General features: G+C 35.5%; 1 protein-coding gene across 1 annotated transcript in view; it reads left to right on the top strand.

Moving 5' to 3' along the window:
* The window catches only part of WDR72 (WD repeat domain 72), a 95,392-nt gene that overhangs the window by 37,026 nt on the left and 38,784 nt on the right, over positions 1-19,582 (top strand). The window contains exons 14-17 of the mRNA XM_051628323.1: positions 8,405-9,228; positions 11,482-11,573; positions 12,997-13,079; positions 17,710-17,815. Of these exons, the coding sequence (XP_051484283.1) occupies positions 8,405-9,228; positions 11,482-11,573; positions 12,997-13,079; positions 17,710-17,815 (1,105 nt within the window). The remainder of the gene's footprint in view (positions 1-8,404; positions 9,229-11,481; positions 11,574-12,996; positions 13,080-17,709; positions 17,816-19,582) is intronic.

A 19,582-nucleotide genomic window follows, 5' to 3' on the forward strand; every position in this document is an offset into this window, starting at 1 on the left:
AGGTCCCTACATTAAGCAATAGTTGTGTTAGCAGTTCTCCCTGAACAATTCTGTATGTATTGTGCCCAGTAGATCCATCTGGCCAACAATCTGCCCAACAGCAGTCTTCCATACATGATAAAAAGGGGGGTTTACCCAGTTGCTTAGTCTATTCATTGCACAGCTTGAGCCTGAAGACTCCTTGGTGTAATTATTGGCTTACACTGTGCCACAGACTCATCAAGAGTGATGCTACAATTGCCATTCTAAGTTCTGCAAAGGCAGAAACATTATACACTGGGATAAAATAAAAAAGGTATTACAGTGTTGGAAGGAAGAACTCTGCTTATGTTGTAGCTAAATGGGTAGACAAAGGTTAGTGATGTAAGCTCAAAAAATATTGTAGCCTTTTGTAGTAGTGTGGGAGCTGGATTCTTAGGAATCAGTCCTGTGACTAGAGTTGTTGTAATGGATAAGATAATAAAAGTAGTGTAAGGCAAGTTCAAAGCAATTTATTTCAACTAATTTGTATGGGGGAATTAAGAATGAATTGACACCTTTGTTTGGAACTCTATCAGTCAAATGCTGAAGCCTTAGGTCTAGTGTAGGTTGCACATGAAACCAAACTGAGGCACCACTATTCACTCCAGGCTTTTTACACTTAACTCTTTATATGTGAATACTGACATTTAAAAAGGGTAAATGAGAAAGCAAAAAGTTCTGAATGCCCCCTCAAGAGGATCCTCTGTACTAGGAGTAAGTGAAGTGTCTGAGGTAAAGAATAGGAATGACCTTGGTGTATAGTAACACCTTTACCCTGTGTAATCCACACACTGTGCATAAGGCCAGCAGTGCTTTGGAAGAGGATCGACCGGACCTGTCTGTCCACTTTGGAAGGCTATGGATACTTTTGCTGCCGGAAACTCTTCACATGCTCCCTAAATTCAATGCTTCAGGAGATAGACAGACCATGGATGTCTGCATGTGTGGATTGTCAACTGGAGATAGATTAGATTAGAAGGTGCATGTGGTCTTTACCTGGAGATGAAAGTGTAGCTGGTAATTTGTATCCTTTTTTCTTATGCTGGTTCTTCTAGAGATGGTGTATATTTAAGGGTTATTTCAATTATATACCTGCTGTTTGTAACTATTTTAAATGCATTTTTTGCACCCATCCTGGATTGTTCATCCACGTAGCTGAGCAAGAAAATAAGACAGCTGTGTGTTTGCAAATGACACTGTTAGTAAGACTGTTTTGAATTGTTGGTTGAGTTGGGGTGATACTACAATAAAGGGCTAAAAAATATTATGTGGAAGTATTCCTGTGAACCATCCATGACATCATGCAGAAAGATGCAGATGAGAATTTTAGCTCTTGGGAATTTAATCTTCTGAAAACTAAGATGGGTTTACAAAAAGAAAAACAAATAATCAGTGTCTCATGGGTTTATCCAATTTCAGAAATTTTCAATGCTAAACCTAATTAATCCTGTATAACATTGGCTATTTAAGGTTATGAACTTAACAATGCAGGTTTGCTGACGTGATTTAGCTCAAACAAAAAGACCATTCAGTGTTATTGTTGAACAATAGATTTTTTTCAGTTACAAATACATATATTTGTAAGACCACATTTATATCTAATTATTACCAGTTTTTTCTGGCATCACCCAGGGAATTTGAAGCTTTCTGTTATGTGTTGTAGGACTAAAATTTTGGTGCAGTTATTTCAAGAGTAAGAGCTTTTAGGAAACTTCAGTTGGGGAAATTTAAAGCCTTCTCTGAGTGCTCTGTAGTATCCAACTGTTTCAGTATTCCACAGAGTGATCTGTTTGATGTGCTGTGTGCTGCTCTGATGGATTGTCATGGTAAAAGACTATACTACATTTTCTTCTTACTTGTCTTTTAATGATCAAAGTAATTAAATTGAGCTTTCTAAATTCAGAAGTGACTTGATACTAACTGGACATGTAACTTATATCAAGTTTTCAGTTTTATCTATAGAAGCTACAACAACAAAAATACAATTTCCTAGTAGATAGAGGTGTTGTGTTCATGCTATAGTTTTAAGATGTGGTATTTGAAATCTAAGTTTTGTGGAACTTGCCAACAATATTTTATGCTCATAAACCAGTTTGAAGCCCCAAACACGGTTTCATTTATCTTTATATTCTAAGCTTTATAGAGTCTGCAAAAGTGTCCATCTGTTCAGCTGAGATTGCTTCAAATAGTGAGTGGTCAGAGAGACTTAGCTGATAAAGGTCAAAGGAGCCTCTTGACCCTGTGATACTTGGCAAAGCAATTGGAGCATAGGGACTGATCTACACTTTGATATAGCTTGCTAAGGCGATCTCTGCTTTAATTGGTAATGATAGCAGGAATACACAGTAAAGTCATTGCTGAAAGAAAACAAAAAGTATCCAATATAGTAATTTATTACCAGTCAGTGGGTTTCACGCACTAGGTTGTTTTACTCCTGCAGTGGTCAGAGAAAGCAAAAAGGTACTCTAACACTTAAGTGAAAATGGATGCCCTGCTGCTATCAGAGATGCATGGTGGTCAAATGATTGCCTGTGCCATTAGCTTGGTAATGTTTTCTCTATTGTAAACTCAGCTCCCCATGTTCTTCCTGTGCATCAGCTGCAGATTGAAGGCTTTCTCGTTTGTCTTCTATTTGTGCTGCCAATCACCAAGCTGCTGTCCACCAAGCACATTTCAAGGAGGCAATTTTTTTTACTACTATCGACTGCCATCTCTAGCAACCAAGGGCTCAGAGGATTTAGAAATGAATTTAATGCTTTAATTTACACTGTGCCAGCCATTTTGTGCATTGTTTATGTATTTGTTTTCTGAGACAACTCCATGAGACAATGACAGGTTTCCTATTTTGCAAAAGGTTGTATGTGAGAGAGCACCTGCAAACATGTCCTCAAAACATAATTCTTTCTCTTATGTATATGTAATGCTACTGTTTTATTTTAAGAAGTTAAAGAGAGAAAAAATCTATGCAAGTAGAGACATTTACTAAGCCATTCTGTGTTTAAAAAAAAAAGGCAAAACCCAAACAAAACCAATCACAGTTATTGCTTCCTACCGTCAAGGATAACGCATCATGGAGAGTAGAATAGAGCTGTTATTTGGCAGTACAAGTTAATGTTTAAGACCCCTAGGTACAGAAGCCATGCTTCAGTTAAAACAGTTTTTTCAGCTCCATGAAGTACAAATGGAAGAGACAGGGTAAGAGTAGCTAAATAACTTGTACAAGCATCTGTGTGATGTGCTTATTTTTTGGGAGCCTAGAGCCAGACAAATGATGAGAAGATCCTGAGAAGTTAGGAGCTCTGAACTCCTATTGACATTCCAGTGACTGGCATGATTGAGACAGAGAAAACTCTTAACTCTCAATAGCTTTTGGTTGGCAAATTCTACTGCCTCAACTTCCTCTTTCATTTCTGCAACTGAGGTTCTTCATGTTTTAGTTTAAAAAAAAAATCGTGTTTATTGTCAATGTCACAGAGGTAACAAACAGTGAGTGAGTCAATATGTAAATGCTCTTTAAAGTTTTGTCTTTGTAGTGGCCAGATTACAGCAAAGACATGAAAAAAAGTTAATTTCATTGAAATAAGCATATTGAAGTTATATTATCAAACTTCATTGTGGTATTTCTGAAATTATCATATCAAGATACTTCTTAAAGGCTACAAGATGAAGTAGTTTAATGATTGTGTATGGGGTTGTGCTTAAAAATGCTTGTTTGAAAGTGTGAAATACACATGCTTTGTTCACAGGATGTCTTCATTGAATACATGAGCAGACAGTATGATAGTTGTATTTTACTGCTTAAATTAACAACTTTCTTTATAGTAAATACATTTAGTAATGAACTCACGACTCTTCAAAAGAGGAGGTCTTGCTCATCTGGCAAACTTCTATCAAGTACTTGTGTGCTGCTGTATTGGGCCTGTATTAAAAGCTCACACTGTAATGACTGTCAAAGCAGAAAAGTATAAATCTGCCAAAATAGACAACTACAAGATAGAAAATCCCCCAGCCCAAAAATTTCAGAAGTGCAGCTTCTGTTGATGAAAGAATTTTCCAGTTCCCTTTGGCAATACTTTAGAATATGCTCACCTCCTCATCCTCCCCAGTCTAACTAAAATTTTGCTGAAAAATAAGTTTGATTTCTACCTAATTTTATTTTTGAGCCTTTGAGAGCAGCAAGTAGTGGATAAAGGACATAACTGATCTCTTTTTCAGACTTGTTTAATGTTAATGCATCAAAATACACTCTTTTTGAGAGAAAGCTCAACAAAACACAAACCCCTTGAATATTAAATAATTAACTGTTTAAACAGCAGAATAGCTCACATGCTTTATGCAGCATGATTCATTCTACTGGCAATGGGAACTTTGGGGAAAATTTTCTGGTACTTTTTTCTTGTTGTGTTTGGGATAAAGTGAGAGCACAGTGGAAAAGAGGCCAAGTCTCTAAGAAAAAGTCACATTTACTACTTCAGAACATGTTTTATGTAGAAGTTGATACTGCCTGTTCTATGAGAGCTGAGCAATTTCTTTTCAAAGTGACAACTAAGTATATTTGGGGTCTGATTTGCTTTCTAAAAATCTACCATGTGATTTTGCCACTTGACGTTCATTTTACATAAAGGAAATAAAGGCCATTCTTGTCAAATCTGTTTTTAGCACAAAACCCCCAACAGAATGCATCTGGTAGTGAGAGCTGATGTGGAGAAAATACGTATATAGGAGGAGTTGCAACAGTATGGGCATCCCTGCCAGCTAATGGAAGTGTGTATTTTAAGTGGAATAGTGTTCCTAGAATAAGTTGTATCCCAGTGGAAAAAGGCCTTTAGAGATGAGAAGGCAGCCAGGTAAAATAACACTTGAATTGTACTTCCCATGAAATTTTTATGTGGTGTGTTTGTCTTAAACCTCTTAAAGATAATGGTATGTGCTGATGTATTTTGGGGTAACAGTAAGGATAGCTCCATGCCTCCCCTTTCCCATAGATATGGGCAGATTTTTCCTTGGGTGCTATGGTGTTTTGGTAAAGATATGTAAAGATAAAAGTACTGGCTTGTAAGCTGTGAAGTGGGAAAGGATTGTACGCCAGAAGAAATCAATTAAAGTGAGCCTGCAAAGTTTGTTGCCCTAGGTCTTGTCCTGGCTCAGACACCTTGAGTGGCAAATCTGGGAGCTATTACAGAGGTGGAAGCTACCTTGCATGAAATATAGCTCACCATTTCACAGTCTCCCTGAATCCTGCTTTCCTGCATGTAGAAATCTTGTTCTGCTGTGGGTCAGTCACAGATGAAGCACAAGAAGCTCAGTAGTCTCAGGATATAATTTTGGTCTGTAGTCAGATGCCTGTCTTCTTTAAAGTTTACAGGTGGAGGTCTCCTAGGGAGCCTTATCAAGCAATGCAGATCTCTCCAAGCAATGAAAATGTTCAAAGTTCCATTTGTTAAGCAGGAACGTTATCAGCACACAAATGGTCTTATTTTGAACAAAGGAGTTCTAGCCTCATTGCTAAACTATTCACCTTCAAAAAGTGATTTGTTAATACTAAAAAAAAAAGACATTAAACAAACAAGTAGGATGTCCTAGTTTGGGATTTGGAAATGTTTAAATTAAGATCTAATAGTTATTTATAGAAGCTTCATGAGGTACTTACTAATCAGTGTTTGTTAGGGACTAGCAAATGTTTTTACTGAAATGGTTGCTGGTGCTATTAGATTCTATTTGAGATAATGCATGCATACACAAAATGAAATGAACAACAGCTTCCTAATTAGTTTCCAACAAAAATAAGTGGTAAGCTGTATCATTACAATAACAACCAGCTTTTATCCCTGAGCATGACAATTTTTACACTTTATGAAAACATGACTTAGTTTGTTACTAAAGTTTCCGTTCTTGACTAACATGCACCTCCTTTGGAGCAACTCCTTGCTGGACTTACTGCTAGTGATGCACAGAAAAGAGGCAGCACATTCTGCTCATTTTGACAACTTGAGCTACAGCAGGGAACCTTAACGTTTATAGCTATTTTAGATTCATACACTTGGACAATGATAAAGAGGACAAAGACCAGCTTTTAAAATCTTGATAAAATTGTTGCTAAAGCTGTGAAAAGCCAAACAGTTTGCCCTCTGTAATAGCTTCCAGAATTCTTCAACTAAATAATAGAAGTAGATAGAACATTGTTGGTCACAGGAGACCTGTAAATAGGGAGTCAGAAAGTTGACCATGTCAAAAATAAAATTTGAAACTAGCAATGGTGAAGTAAAAAAGATGCCTCTTTACTTTCTTTCAAAATTGTTATTATAAAAAATTGCAGGTTGTTTCAGTGTTGTTTTCAGTGTGGTAGTTGTTTAATGGAAGGAAGCCTCTGTATTACTGAACATTTTTTTATACGGTTGTTTGAAATTCACTAAGAGAATAATAAGGCTTGAATGGCTTGATATTTGGATATATGCAGTACTATCTTAAGTCCTTTGAGTTTGAAAGACAGTTCTATGATAACTGAGTCAGAGTTGTGCAAAAATTGTCAGGAAAGGAGGGAAAAGGGATCTTCATTAGTGAAGGCTGTGTTGGCAACCAGGAGGCCTCAAAGTTGGACAGTGTGGTTCAGAGACAAACCATGCTTTGTTATTGCTATTATTAGTCTACTTTTTTACACTGAGTTACTAATGTGTACATTTAAAAAAAAATACGCTGGCAATATTTATCTGAAAATATTAGCATTTATTTTTGTGAAATACTTCTGGAACTTCAGGAAAGACACAGTGCAGAATGTAAATATCTCTTAATCTGCTTTTCAATATCCATCAGCAAATGTTATTCCCAGCTCCCTAGTTCCTAGTTAGTTTTATAGGTTTCCTTCCATTTTCTGTCATCTTCTGTTACAGAGAATAGCTTGTCTGTATTTCCCAAATAGTGTTTTATGTCTAAAGCTTTAGATGTCCACCTTCTTTCATTGGAATGAAATGCCTATGGCAGAGAGCTAAGATAACTTGGTAGATGCTTTTAGGATCAATGTCAATAAGCTTTCATGTTGCCTATAAACATTTATTGTGGCTTCACACACAGTAGCATCCACCAGATGCCTCAACAGATTGACATTGTCAAAATATTTTTCTTTGTGTGGACGGTGATTTTCCTAAAGATTTCTAAATGTTAATCAGCCAAATATAAATGTATAGAACAAAAAATGAAAATGATAGTCCAAATAATAATAGCTTCTATTAATGTCAAAGCTAGCTTGTGAATTCCAGTGTTTGCATTCCATGGAGGTTCTCCCTATGTATTAGGAAAAAGCATAATTAAAGATTAAAATAATCCTAATGCTTAACTACAATGTATTTTTTAAAAAGGAAAAAGGAAAGGGATAAAAAGAAAACCTGAACAAGCAGTTATAATCTCTTACTTATGACTCCCTGTGGAGATCTTTAAATAAGATGATGTATTTAGAGTGCATCCTCATCTGGTGTGAGCATCCTTCTCTAAATAACAGAAAGCCGAATTATATTATTACCCAAAACTAAATAGTCAAGTAACTTTTAGGCTACAGAGAGTAAAATTTTTGCCTTATGTTGTTCATAACCATAATATTAACAGTTTAGAGATACCTAATCCTATAAAATCATAGTTTGTATATGTAAAAGGAGTTAAGGAAGGATGGATCTTGAGAAAGATGAGTTAATCACCATTGCATTTATGTTAAAGCCAGCTGTTGCCTTGTTTACTTACACTTGATGGTTTCTTTAAGATTCAGCTATTTTCAACAGGAATAGTTTTTTGCATTAGTGGAATATTTCTAATTATCGCAAAAAAATGAAAACCAACTAGTGATTTAGAAAAGTCTGTATCACTTGTGATAGATAGTTTTGCATGTTTTGAAATGGCATAAGGGACATAGTCTTTATCTCAGACATACACCAAGCTGCTATAAGGCATGCAGATTGTAAAAGTTTGGAAGAATTTTTCAACATTGTGTAATTTGTTTCCCCAGTTTTATTTTTGAAAAAACACCAAAAACCAAAACCATGACAAACCCCAAACACTCCAACAACATGCCATGGTCTTTAAAACTTTCCTAAAAGCCTTTCAGCTTGAAATAGGACCTAGCAGAGTAAATAGCAGTCAAGAGTTTTGGCAAAGATGTACACAATCTGTAGCATGACTGAAGACATTAGGGAGCCTGTATTACAGGATTTACATGCATATGTCTGTGTATCTTGAGCTGTTTAGAAGAAAATACTTTTTCCTTAGTGAGAAATTAATTACGTTGAACTTAACATTGTTAAGAGATTTGGTCTATTCCATATGCAATTCTGTGCTGTGATATCTTGAAAATTACAAATACTATGCATTTGTGTTTGGACACTTAATATTTTTCTTTCAGTTAACTGATACAAGCTGCATCCAACAGCCCTTTTCTATTTTACCAGTTAAAACAAAATGGAACAATGCAAACTTTCATGTTCTCTTATTTGATCTGGAAAAACTTGAAGAACTTCTACTGTCATCTCAACTCAACGGATTAAAGTCATCAAAATCATTCCACAACTATGACACTCTAGAAAGAGCCAAAAGTACTACTGAGAAAAGGGCACTGACATTAAAAAGAAATAAAACTGCTGGCTCCATATCTCCAGTGGATGGGCAAGTAGATACTGCTTGTTCAAACCAGGTCTGCAGGGATACTAACAGTGCAGCCAGGCCTTTGGAAGAAAATGGTGGCATGAAAAGACAGAAAAAAATGAAGAGTTCAAGAAAGATTAGAATGCAGCCACCAGGAAACATTGATGTGAATGTCACCACTGATACAGCTAAACTGCTTTTATCATGTCTCTTACCATGGGGTGTAGATCAAGAAATAGACAATCTTTGTGTTAGACACTTAGATATCTTGAGGCTTCAGTGTCCTGTTTCATTTGGACTTGTGTCAGATGAAAACCACCTATCACTAATGTTGCCAGGGTGGAAATGTATGGATTATGATGTGTTAGAAGAACATTCAGTAATCAACCTCTTTTCAAAAAGATTGCTGGATTTATCAAACAAGTACCTTGCTGCAACTGAAGGACAAAGTGGAAAGAAGGATGGACCTGAAAATAATGTTTATGGAACAAAGGGATTGGAAACAGTAGTCTTCTTATTCAGCAGAATAGCTATAATCAACAGGATAATTAACATACCTTCACCAGTTACAGGTGAAATTGAAAGGTAAGAAACTTTTCATTATGAGTCTTTTCTTCCTTTATAGGGATTAAAAAGTGAAAAATGTGAAATACTCTTCTTAGATACAGACTTCTGCAGTAGAGTTTAAATTCTTTCTGTAGAGCTTTTTTATGGAACGTTCTTTGAACTGAAGGAGATTGGGATAAAGATAAGTATATTTTTCTGTTTAGCAGAGGAGAAAACTGCTTCTAGGAATTTTTTTCAACAGAGCAAGGACTTGAATTCTCCAGTGTCACACAATGTTTTATCTAGAGATCACTCTCTTCCTTGCAGTTTAAGTAGAATAATGAGGTCTCTTCAGGCACATTTTGAGACTTGCACATTTGTGCTGTTTTAACATCCACTCCCTCTATGCAATATCCTTACTTTACCATGAAGCCCTGGGCTCCACAAGTAAATAAAACATGAGAGACAAGAACAGTCTGTCCTAGTTATACTGTCTAAAGTACAGCCCCTTCAGCAATAATGGCAGCTACTGGAATGAATTCCTCTTCAGCCCTTACGTTGTGAGAAACATCCCAAAGAACGTTTGTTACTCAAAACAAATTTATTGACTTAATGCTTTTTCAGCATTAAAGGTAGAATAGGACGTTTGACAATACTTGACCAAGCCAAATAGAGCATACTAATCAGGCAATGGATATTGTCCACAGACTTCTGCTGTTCAGCAAACCTAGGTTGGTCTGCATTTAGCATTTTAGGGACAATTAACCTCAGTGTTGGTGATGCTATAGCCCAGAGGCAAGAAGGGGGTCAAAAATATTGATCCTGATGCTGCAAATATCTGCGCATCTTCCACAAAGCTGTAGGCATTCAAAATACCTCAAGAGAGAACTGCACCATCTTGCAGGACAAACACAGGTTTCTCAGTTAGTTTTACTGCTTTTTTGACATGGCTTGGATTTCCCTTTTTTCCATAGCTGAGTAGTGTAGCTATTAATGGTTGTCTTGTAGCTAAGTTTTAGGTTGGTGCCATTTCTGATGCCCTCTGACATGGGTTGTTGCCTTCCAATGCCTTCATCTGGATAAGAGCCCTCGAGTTGCATGTGTTCCATTATTTTAATGAATTTGTTTTGTTTTGTGGGTTTTGGTGTTTTGAGGTGGGTTGTTTTGGGGTTTTCTGTTTTCCTCCTCAGCTTATTGCTTTTGTCTTGAGTTCCTAAGCAGCAACTGCAAATGCTGTGGGTCTGTACAGAGGCAACACACAGGTACTAGTCTCTTGAGCTTAAAGAAAAAAGATAAAGCCAGTCTTTTTTAACCATAATTTGAACATTTCACCAAAAAAATATTTAGAATACAAAAAAGAATATAATGTGAAAAGCATGACTTCAGAAAAACTGGAACCCAAGTCTACAAGCTCTTGTTTATAAATTTGTTCATATGTTTTTTTTTTTTGCAAATTGACCCAGCCTGTAAAAATAAAGGAACCTGCACTAAAATGTGTCAGATTATAAAAGTGGGACATAAACAAGCTAGAAAGAGATCTGCAAAGAATTTGTTTTCTGTCGTTTGAGATTTGTATCTGTAACTTAAAGCACTCAAGATGAAAGCTTTCAGAGTTGTATAATATTGAGAGGCTTTTGAAATATTATGTCTTACTGTTGATTGTAGTGAATTTGAAAAGTAAAATACATTATTTTTATTTTTAAATTACACCTAAATACAGTTTGTTCAGGGTTGCTATAGGAATGTAATTAAAACAAATAGTTTTAAGTAGTGCAAGGGTTTGGAGAAGTTTTTCACCACTTTCCCCTTCATCCATATCCTTTGTCTTCAAGGGTGAGGTTGCTGAGTTAGTGACAAAGTACTAAGAGCAGTAGATATACACAATAGAATCCTACATTGTAGCCATATAGTCAAATGCCAAGTATTGTAATTCTGTTCTAAATTACTTAACACTGTGGAAAACATGGAGAACTCTAAATATGTTAGTTTCCCTTGAACTTTTTTCCAACGTAATAGAAAAAAAACAAGCACAAGTCCATTCTGAAAATGGTATTTTTATTCCATTCTTCACCTATGACTTCATTAATGCAACATGAAAATTAATTATAATAAGTATTGAGCCAAATGTCAAGTTCCTGCATACTGATGGTACTTGTCAGTATTTGCATGTGAGGAGAAACCAAATTATGATTGATAGTAATTGATACCAGAGTTACTTGCCTTAATCCTACCTTAAGACAAGATTTTTGTAGGTGTGTTCAGGTTTTGTTTAATAGCTTCATTTTCTTTTAGTTCACAGAAATCAGAATCTGTACATGACAAATGGCGAAATATAGAAGCAGTAACACTTTCATTACCCAGTTTTCATGGAGAGTTGCCAAGCTGTAAGTATATGGAGGAGTGGCCATGTTAGCTTTTAAGTGTTATTTTGTGTGCTTTTTTTTTTTTACTAAAATGCATCATTTAACTTAAACAATGAAAAACGTATTTAATACTTTAGCTTCAAGCTGGTCCATTTGCAAATAAAGAAACTCTTCTATTCTGTCGTCTTCTGCAAAAATCACAAAAGATTGTAAACAAAATTTTGACTGTTCAGTAATAATGGAATCAAGGGTGTTTTTTCTGAGATGGCAAAACGTTCAGCTGAGTTTCTAAAGACATTTTCTAGCAATCTGAAAAACAGAAATGTAATAAAACAAACACTGTCTCTCCCCTCCCCCATCTCCCTCATCTCCATTGTGTGGCCACCCAATAATATATACAAGCCTTCAAGCAAACTGTTGCCTTAGCAATACAAGAGTCATCTTGACTCTTGAATAATGCCCTTAGACTGTTGACTTGGGGCAGAATATAGTAATCTCTTTATGTTCATGTCCCACAGGCAGTTGTTCACCAATTCTGGCTTTGAAAGCCAGGCAAAGTGTATTTTTACAGTAGGAAACTAATCAAAGACTGTTTAAATAAAAACCTAAACAAAACTTAGGTATTAGTCAGTACACATGATCTGTCACAGTGTTCCTGTTATAGACTTAAGTCCCATCCAGACTGATAACACAAATTATTCCAAGTCAAATCTTGATCCTCAGTAAATAAGCCTTAATATCCCCATCTAAAATCAGTTTTTCATGTACCTTTCCTTCCCTGACTCTTACAGTATCACTGTAGAACTTTTGATGACAGTGGAAAAGTTTGTTGAAATTAGGAGATGGAATATAAAATCAAGTGAAAAAGAAAATAAGTAGATGGGAGTTATGGAAATGATGTAGAGATGACTAAAATGTTTGTGAGCTTAAAAATAGACATAAAACTTATAAGGCAATCTAACTCATATTCCATATCTCCTAGTTAACAATTCTTTTGATTTGCAACTTAAAATCTTACCTGATACTTGCAGATCTCAAATATTTTAGGCCTGACCAGTTCTTTAGCATCAAGGACACACATTAGGCAGCAGAATGAGCAATATTACAACTTCACATTTCTGTTTTAGAGTTTACATAGTTGAGTAGTTCAAATCAGAAATTATTCTGAGTATCTTTAGAAAATTATTAAAATATACTCTGGGGGATATCAGGCCTCTGCTTAAAAAAAAGAAAACTAATCTGATTTAGGATAAGAATAAATGTTCACACAATGTATTATCTGAACCCTTTGTGCTTGTTCCATCAGAAGAAATAATATTCTAAGAAATTACACTTTTTCAGGTCTCTGCAGGTGTGTTGCTGAGATGAAAAATTAAAAAGATTAAATATCTTTCTTTGTTTATGTCTTTGTATATTGTCAGTTCATAAATTGTGTGTTTTTCAGGTAAAAGCAGGTACCATTCCCCGGACTTTGGGAGCACTTCCTTGCTGAAACTCATTTGTTGCTGGAGTGACCAATCTATAAAGGTAGAAAATAGCCTGCATCAGTTGTTATAGTGTAATCCTGAAGTGACATTGGCTGCATTTTAGTATTTGGAATCTATAATGTGACATAATAGTTATGGATTTATAGTGAAATGTTTATGTAAATAGTGCTATTGAGATCTATAGAAGGCAGATTATTATTTCATGATTAACTGTGCTATTCATGAAACTAGTTTGCCTTAAACTGCATGTTTAGATGTGGGAGGGTACTATCTAGTACTACTAGTTGTTAATCTAGATGATCTTGTTTATAGCACATGTTTGAAAAAAGTTACCTGTTCTTTAATAAACAGACATGACTTACCTTACAAATGCGATATTATGCTCCAGGAAAATGAAGGTCAAAATAAGGGCAGTGTCCTATACCAATGTATTGCAGAAAATGCCTTCTTAGGGGGCTAAATAATTAATGACAAATCCTTACTTATTAGAACACTCTTCAAGAATGACTTAGAAAGGTACATTATGGGTCCCCAGGTCAGATGAAGCTCAAGCCCATTGTTAGTGAAGAATCTGATGTTTTGAGAGATAAATTGTTGATTCTTGAGAGTTGACAGGTAACTGTGAAACAGTCTAAACAGTGAAACCATTTTGTATTTTGGAAATAAGCATTTAAATTAAGTTTTGTGGTTGCTTCAGGAGTACAAAACTCAAGGCAATATACTATGACCACAAGGGATTTTACTTCAGAAATGGGAAACTCCTCTTAAAAGTTAATTTTATTATTTTAATTTTAAAATTAAATACAATTCACTGCTGCATTTCAAGTGTGGAGAATATTTTCCAGAGCTGAGGTGTACAGAGGTCCTGTGGTGATATCCCCCTGTTCTATCTGACTGACAGTAACAGTTTCTGCAAATATTCAAATTCAATTGAGTACAGCATTTTATCTTACCAGCTGTTGATTACATCCCCACTTCCTGCACATCTTCTGTATTACCTCAGCATTCTGCTTTCCTCACAAGCTGCCCCCCTTTCTCTCACAAAAAGATTTTTTCCTTTTTTTAAATCTTTTTAATTAAAAAAAACTCTAGTACGGATCATCAGTTTCAATAGTTGCAATTGCTATATAGGTTGGACTTGATCTCAGAGGTCTTTTCCAGCCTCAGTGATTCTGTAAAATCCAGATAAACTCCTGCTGACCTCATCAGCCACCAAAACTATTTATAGAGTGGATTTGTGTAGCCATAAAACTTGTGTTTGCAGCATAGCTGATTATGTGAGATCTATGTGTTTGTGTTTTCCAATGCATTTAGTGATTGACCAGTTTATACAAAGACAATTATTTTACCTACCATAGGAGGTTAGTGTGCAGGAAGATAAGGTGTGTTGTAGTTTTGTTAACCTGCTTTGTAGTGCAGATTTTGGATCGTTTGCAGCCAAACTGCCATAAACAATTTAACTTTCAAAATACTTTGCAATGTTGGCAATAGGTGTGATTATTCATCAACCAGTGATTTATACAAAGTCACAAGTTTTGTTGAGAGTAGGGTGCGTTTGTTAAACCTTTTTTTATACAAACACTGATTTTTTTTTTTGCCAATTTATTAATCCTGAACAGCATGATTAGGCACTCATCTACTCAAACATCACCAGTTACCCTGCTTCTAAAAACTTTTTTATTTTTATTGTCAGTGGAGGATACTGACTCTCAGACATGACCCAAAGGACTTGCTGTTTATTGATTCCTCATCTCCTTATGGTACTGTAACAGATTCTGTGCAAACAAGCAAGCTGAAAAAAACCCACTGAAATGATTGATCAGGGGTCTACTGACTTGCTGAAGTTGAAGGGCTGAGTGAGGTCTTTTTCTGTCTTAAATTTTAAAAGTGCATATATTGTTTTAGATATTTTTCTGTTTTACTTTCCCCAGGTGATTTTAAAGGAAAGGTCATCTTCATGCATTTTGCTCTTCTTTCAAATAAAATATAGCTTGTTGCTGCCATACTCCCATTTCACCTAGAAATTACTTCAAGTGTGCTCCTCTTTTCAGACTTGCCCTGAAACATTTAATGTGAGGAAACAGTGGTTGCATTTCTGTCCTTGGTTGTTCTTGGTCTGTATTTAAAATAGCCTGTTCCTCAGTTATATCTGTGTATTTGCTATATGTTAATTGTTTTTAATAATATTATATTCTTGAAGCTTTATGGAACCTTTTGGACTGAAAGGGTAAACACTAAATTAAAACTTTAAAAGTTACCAGAATAGGTAAACTGCAGTACTGCAAATCCTCTTGCCTACTGTTGCCTCTAGCAGATAAAAGGATATTTTTTTTCCTCCAGAAAGATTTCTGTGATAATTAGTTCCTTGCTCTTCCTGGCTCCTTATTCTTCAAATGATAGCATATCAGTTTATACAGCTTCAGTGTACAACAGATCCTGATTTGGAAGTCCTCCACTGCCATCCTAGTGTTGCAGAATTCCTTTTCTGCTGGCTACGTAGCAGTCTCCCCATAGGATAATAGTCTGTAACACATTTAGGTGGTATAGGTCTCTGACATAATCATCTGCATGAGGAATGTAGCTGCTTGCTTTAACCTCCTTTTTTAACAGTGGAAGACAGACACCATGGAGGGACTGCTGAGATTTTTAGGAGGAATGAGTGATCTCAGGACTTTCTTATCTCCATCTGTTTATTATTGCAGAGCACCTGTATTTTTTCATTTCAGTTACTTCATTTCCATTAATATCTAAAATAAGGTGGGATGAAACTGAAATATCTTACAAAGGACATTGCTTTCAAAGAATAAACCCCTTCATGTTAAATGGCATTGGAGAGAGTAGTACTGATAAGTAACTTCACTGATGCCAGAGTTTACAGTAATTTCTGTAACAAACTCTGAATGCATTTGTTTTAACACCATTTGACTCTACCTGAAGCCAGCTGGCTTCAGTATAAGTGTCTAGACAACTCTGTTGACAATTGCTACCCAGAATTAGAGGACAACAGACTGGATAATACAAGTCTGTTTTGATATGTCTTTTTTTTTTTTGGACCCTAATGTGACTGTGCTATGGAGGCATCTGGGAGGCTGTTTCTGCAAGGCTCAGCCCCGGTAGAGGTTATGGCCTGAGCAATAACCAGGAGTGATGTCAATTGACTTCTCTCCTCAGACCCACTCATTCTGAAGAGAAGAGTAATCCCTGGAAGTAATTGATAAAGCACAGAAAGGAAAGCCAGAATAGCTGAGTAGAGATGTAACATTACAGCTTGCCTCAACTTCTGCTCACTGGTCTTTGAATTGTTCTCAAGTATTGCTGCTGCAGAGTCAGTCAATTACCTTTATGTCCTTAATATTTGTATTTCTAGTTGGACAAATGCTATTTATATTTTTCAGGCATAGACAAACCATAATTCCTGTCACTTCACAATCCCAGATAAAAACAGTATTTTCAATGGAGGTTACAATAATGGAGGGGGGGAAATGAGCACATATATTAGTAGCCAGTTTATATGTAATCGAAGGTGCTCATGTAGATTTGTTTTTGTGTTAGGCAGAGCTTCTGGAGATTTTTAAACTTGGTGATGATAGATAAGGTATAGGAATTCTTGGAGAAGATGTAGTGAGAGGACAAAACTAAACATGAAACTACACTGAGCACTGTGGAAATGCAGATTTATCAGAGCAGTAGACAAGTAGCATGCAGAGATGTTCAGGTACCTTTGCAATATCACATTGTACCATTTGCTAAATTTTTTATTTCATTTTAAGATTTTAGAGGAAATGACATGTTACAAATGCTGCCTGGAATACACAGCAATGGTACAGATAATTAATATCTGATCCAGATTAGAGTCAGGTCCTTAGCAGATCAGAATGCCATGAAAAGCACATAATGTGTGCAATTCTTTTGGGTACCTCTGTAAAAATACTTTTTTGGTTGAAAATTTTCCCAGGACAATGACAACATGTCTGTGTTTCCTTCTCTTAGTTATTGTAGATATATTGTAAAAGTCTGCTGTTAAGTCAGGGTCTGTAATCCCCAAAGCTCGGGGTGGTATGGATGTGAGGAATCAGAAACTGCCTTTAGTTTCCCCTCTAAAATAAAGTGTTATTATAACAAGATGAAGGTTTGTTCTATGTCAAAACACATAGGGCTAGGTTCACTTGCTGTGAACTTTCCTACTGTGGACCTGACTATAGTATACTTGTCTACAATAAAGGGTTTTGTCACAGAGGACACCACAGCCTTTGTTCTGCTTAATTATTTGAATTTACAAGGCCAGCTAGAAATGTGATTGAGGACAGCCCATGAATTCAGTGTACTTGATTAGTGAGACCAAACTGTCTTCCAGGCAGTTTGAGGGTACCTGCATATCACCTTCAATTCATATTAAAATTAAATTAATAGTTTATAATTAAAATAGCCTATGAACAGTAAATGTTTGTAATATAAATGTACTTAATTTTTTCTTATTTGATTTAAATTCATATTTATGTTGAAGTGGAGTATACTGTCCTGGGAACTATAGGTTGGCTCTGTTTTTTGGGAAGTCTCCTGTATTTCAGAATGACTGGAACAGTCTTCATATTTTGTAGTTATTTAAAATTTTCAGATGCTTGAATGAATAGCTGAAGCTACCATCCAATACTGATTTGCATTTATGATAGATGATTGAGGCAATGCAAGCAGTGCTGCTGGCAGAAGTTCAGAGGACTCTGAACACCTTGAGACAGATGGAGACCTGCAGAGAACCCTTGGGAGAGAATGGAACTGGTGAGTTACAGACACTGCCACAACTGAGGAGAGGGATTTGCAAGACATTAAACATGTTTCTTTGCTGCGTAGGTGGAAATACCATGTAGGAGTTATTCTTCTAAAAGAATAACTTTCCCTAGTACTCAGAACAAGTTAGGAGTGTGGGTTCATGAGAGATTATTTCTGTGTAAAACAAGGCAAATGATCTATTTCTGACCTTATCAGGCTGTGAGTTTCTTGTATGATTGTCAGGGAGAATTTCATGCTTTCTCATAATCTCTGAACATTAAATAAAAGGTATGATACTGTGGTTGTGTGATGGTTCTGGTATTGTAAATACATCTGCAGTGTGTTTTGAAACAGAATCAGGAAATCATTTTGAGAAGAAGGTTTATGAATTTGTCTTTTCAATGACATCAGAGCTGACACAGCACTAACAATCAGTTGCTTACATTTTACAACCTCAAAATATAATACAGAATATTTTTTTTATAAACTCCCTGCAAGAAGATAACAAATGCATTTTAGAGTTAGATCATTTCATTTTACAAGAAGCTTACTTTTTGCAACTTTACAATGGTGCTAATGTTTATAGTAAAAAAGATGTTGAATTATATTTTTTAGCTCGTTAGCTCAGTTTTATAATTAAGTGACCTAAATTTTAGATCCAATCTTATTAGTGAATCTTTTCCTGAGAAACTAATTTATAATCTTATTCAGTGCCTGTGTCTGTCATAAAAATTTGTTACTGATCTGCTTGTTCTAGGGTAGTAAAAATGATCAGTGATACTTCAGGCCACAAAACAAAACGGTGTCTTTATAATTTGGACTATTGGAATATAGTGAAACTCAAACAGTTTCAATAATTGTCATATAGGAGTTTCTACTTTTCTTATACTAAAGATTACATTGAATATTTTTTGTGGTTTAAGGCAAGTTGCATTGTAACTAAAACAACACCAGCTGTAAAGATCATCTGTGGATTTGGTTTCAACGTTTCTGAATTTTCAGGGTGGATTTCAGTGTAGTGTTTGACATGGGTTACAGCAAAAGTGGGACTAACTGGAAGTTGCAAATGCAGCTATTTGCAAATTCCAGTTGTGTTATGTCTCGGGGTTTGTTTTAAAACCTTCTAAACTAGATGAAAAACCTTTATGTAGAGTGCTGGCATATCACAAGAGTCTAGTAGTCAATGGTCATTTAATTCTTAGCTTGTGTGAGCTTTAATACTTAATTATTAATTCAGGGGAGTTATTTTAGCTTTCTGCCCATTGAAATAGGGGATTTAGTTGTTCGTACATCTAGTGAAGGATTTTTACTGTCATTTTGTTTTTAACCTTATTATTTGAAGGTTATTCAACAACTAGAAAATTGCTTTGCTAGAACAAGCACAGTATTTGTATGCATTTATACTGGCTAGAACTTTAATACTTTATTATGTGAACTACATAAATATATCTTGTAAAGCAGCTTGGATTTTTTGACGTATCAGTGTTGAGTAATAGAATAGACAGAAGACATATAAACATACAGAATGAGATGTTATACTGGGAGTATTTAATACTGTATTAGTTTTGTTGTTCTAATTTCCATTCTTGGTTTTGCTTGTTGCATTATTCATCTCAGTATGTAAATAGCACTAATATTCATGTTTTGGTTTGTATGATTTTCTAATAGGCACTGCAAAAATTAATGGGTTTATTCAGAATTGAACACATTTTGTGATTTCTATGATGATCCAGAGTAAAAACTATTTGTGACATGTGATAATATGCAGAAATTATT

Source organism: Apus apus, chromosome 10, assembly GCF_020740795.1.
Source record: "Apus apus isolate bApuApu2 chromosome 10, bApuApu2.pri.cur, whole genome shotgun sequence".
In the NCBI taxonomy this organism is placed as follows: domain Eukaryota; kingdom Metazoa; phylum Chordata; class Aves; order Apodiformes; family Apodidae; genus Apus; species Apus apus.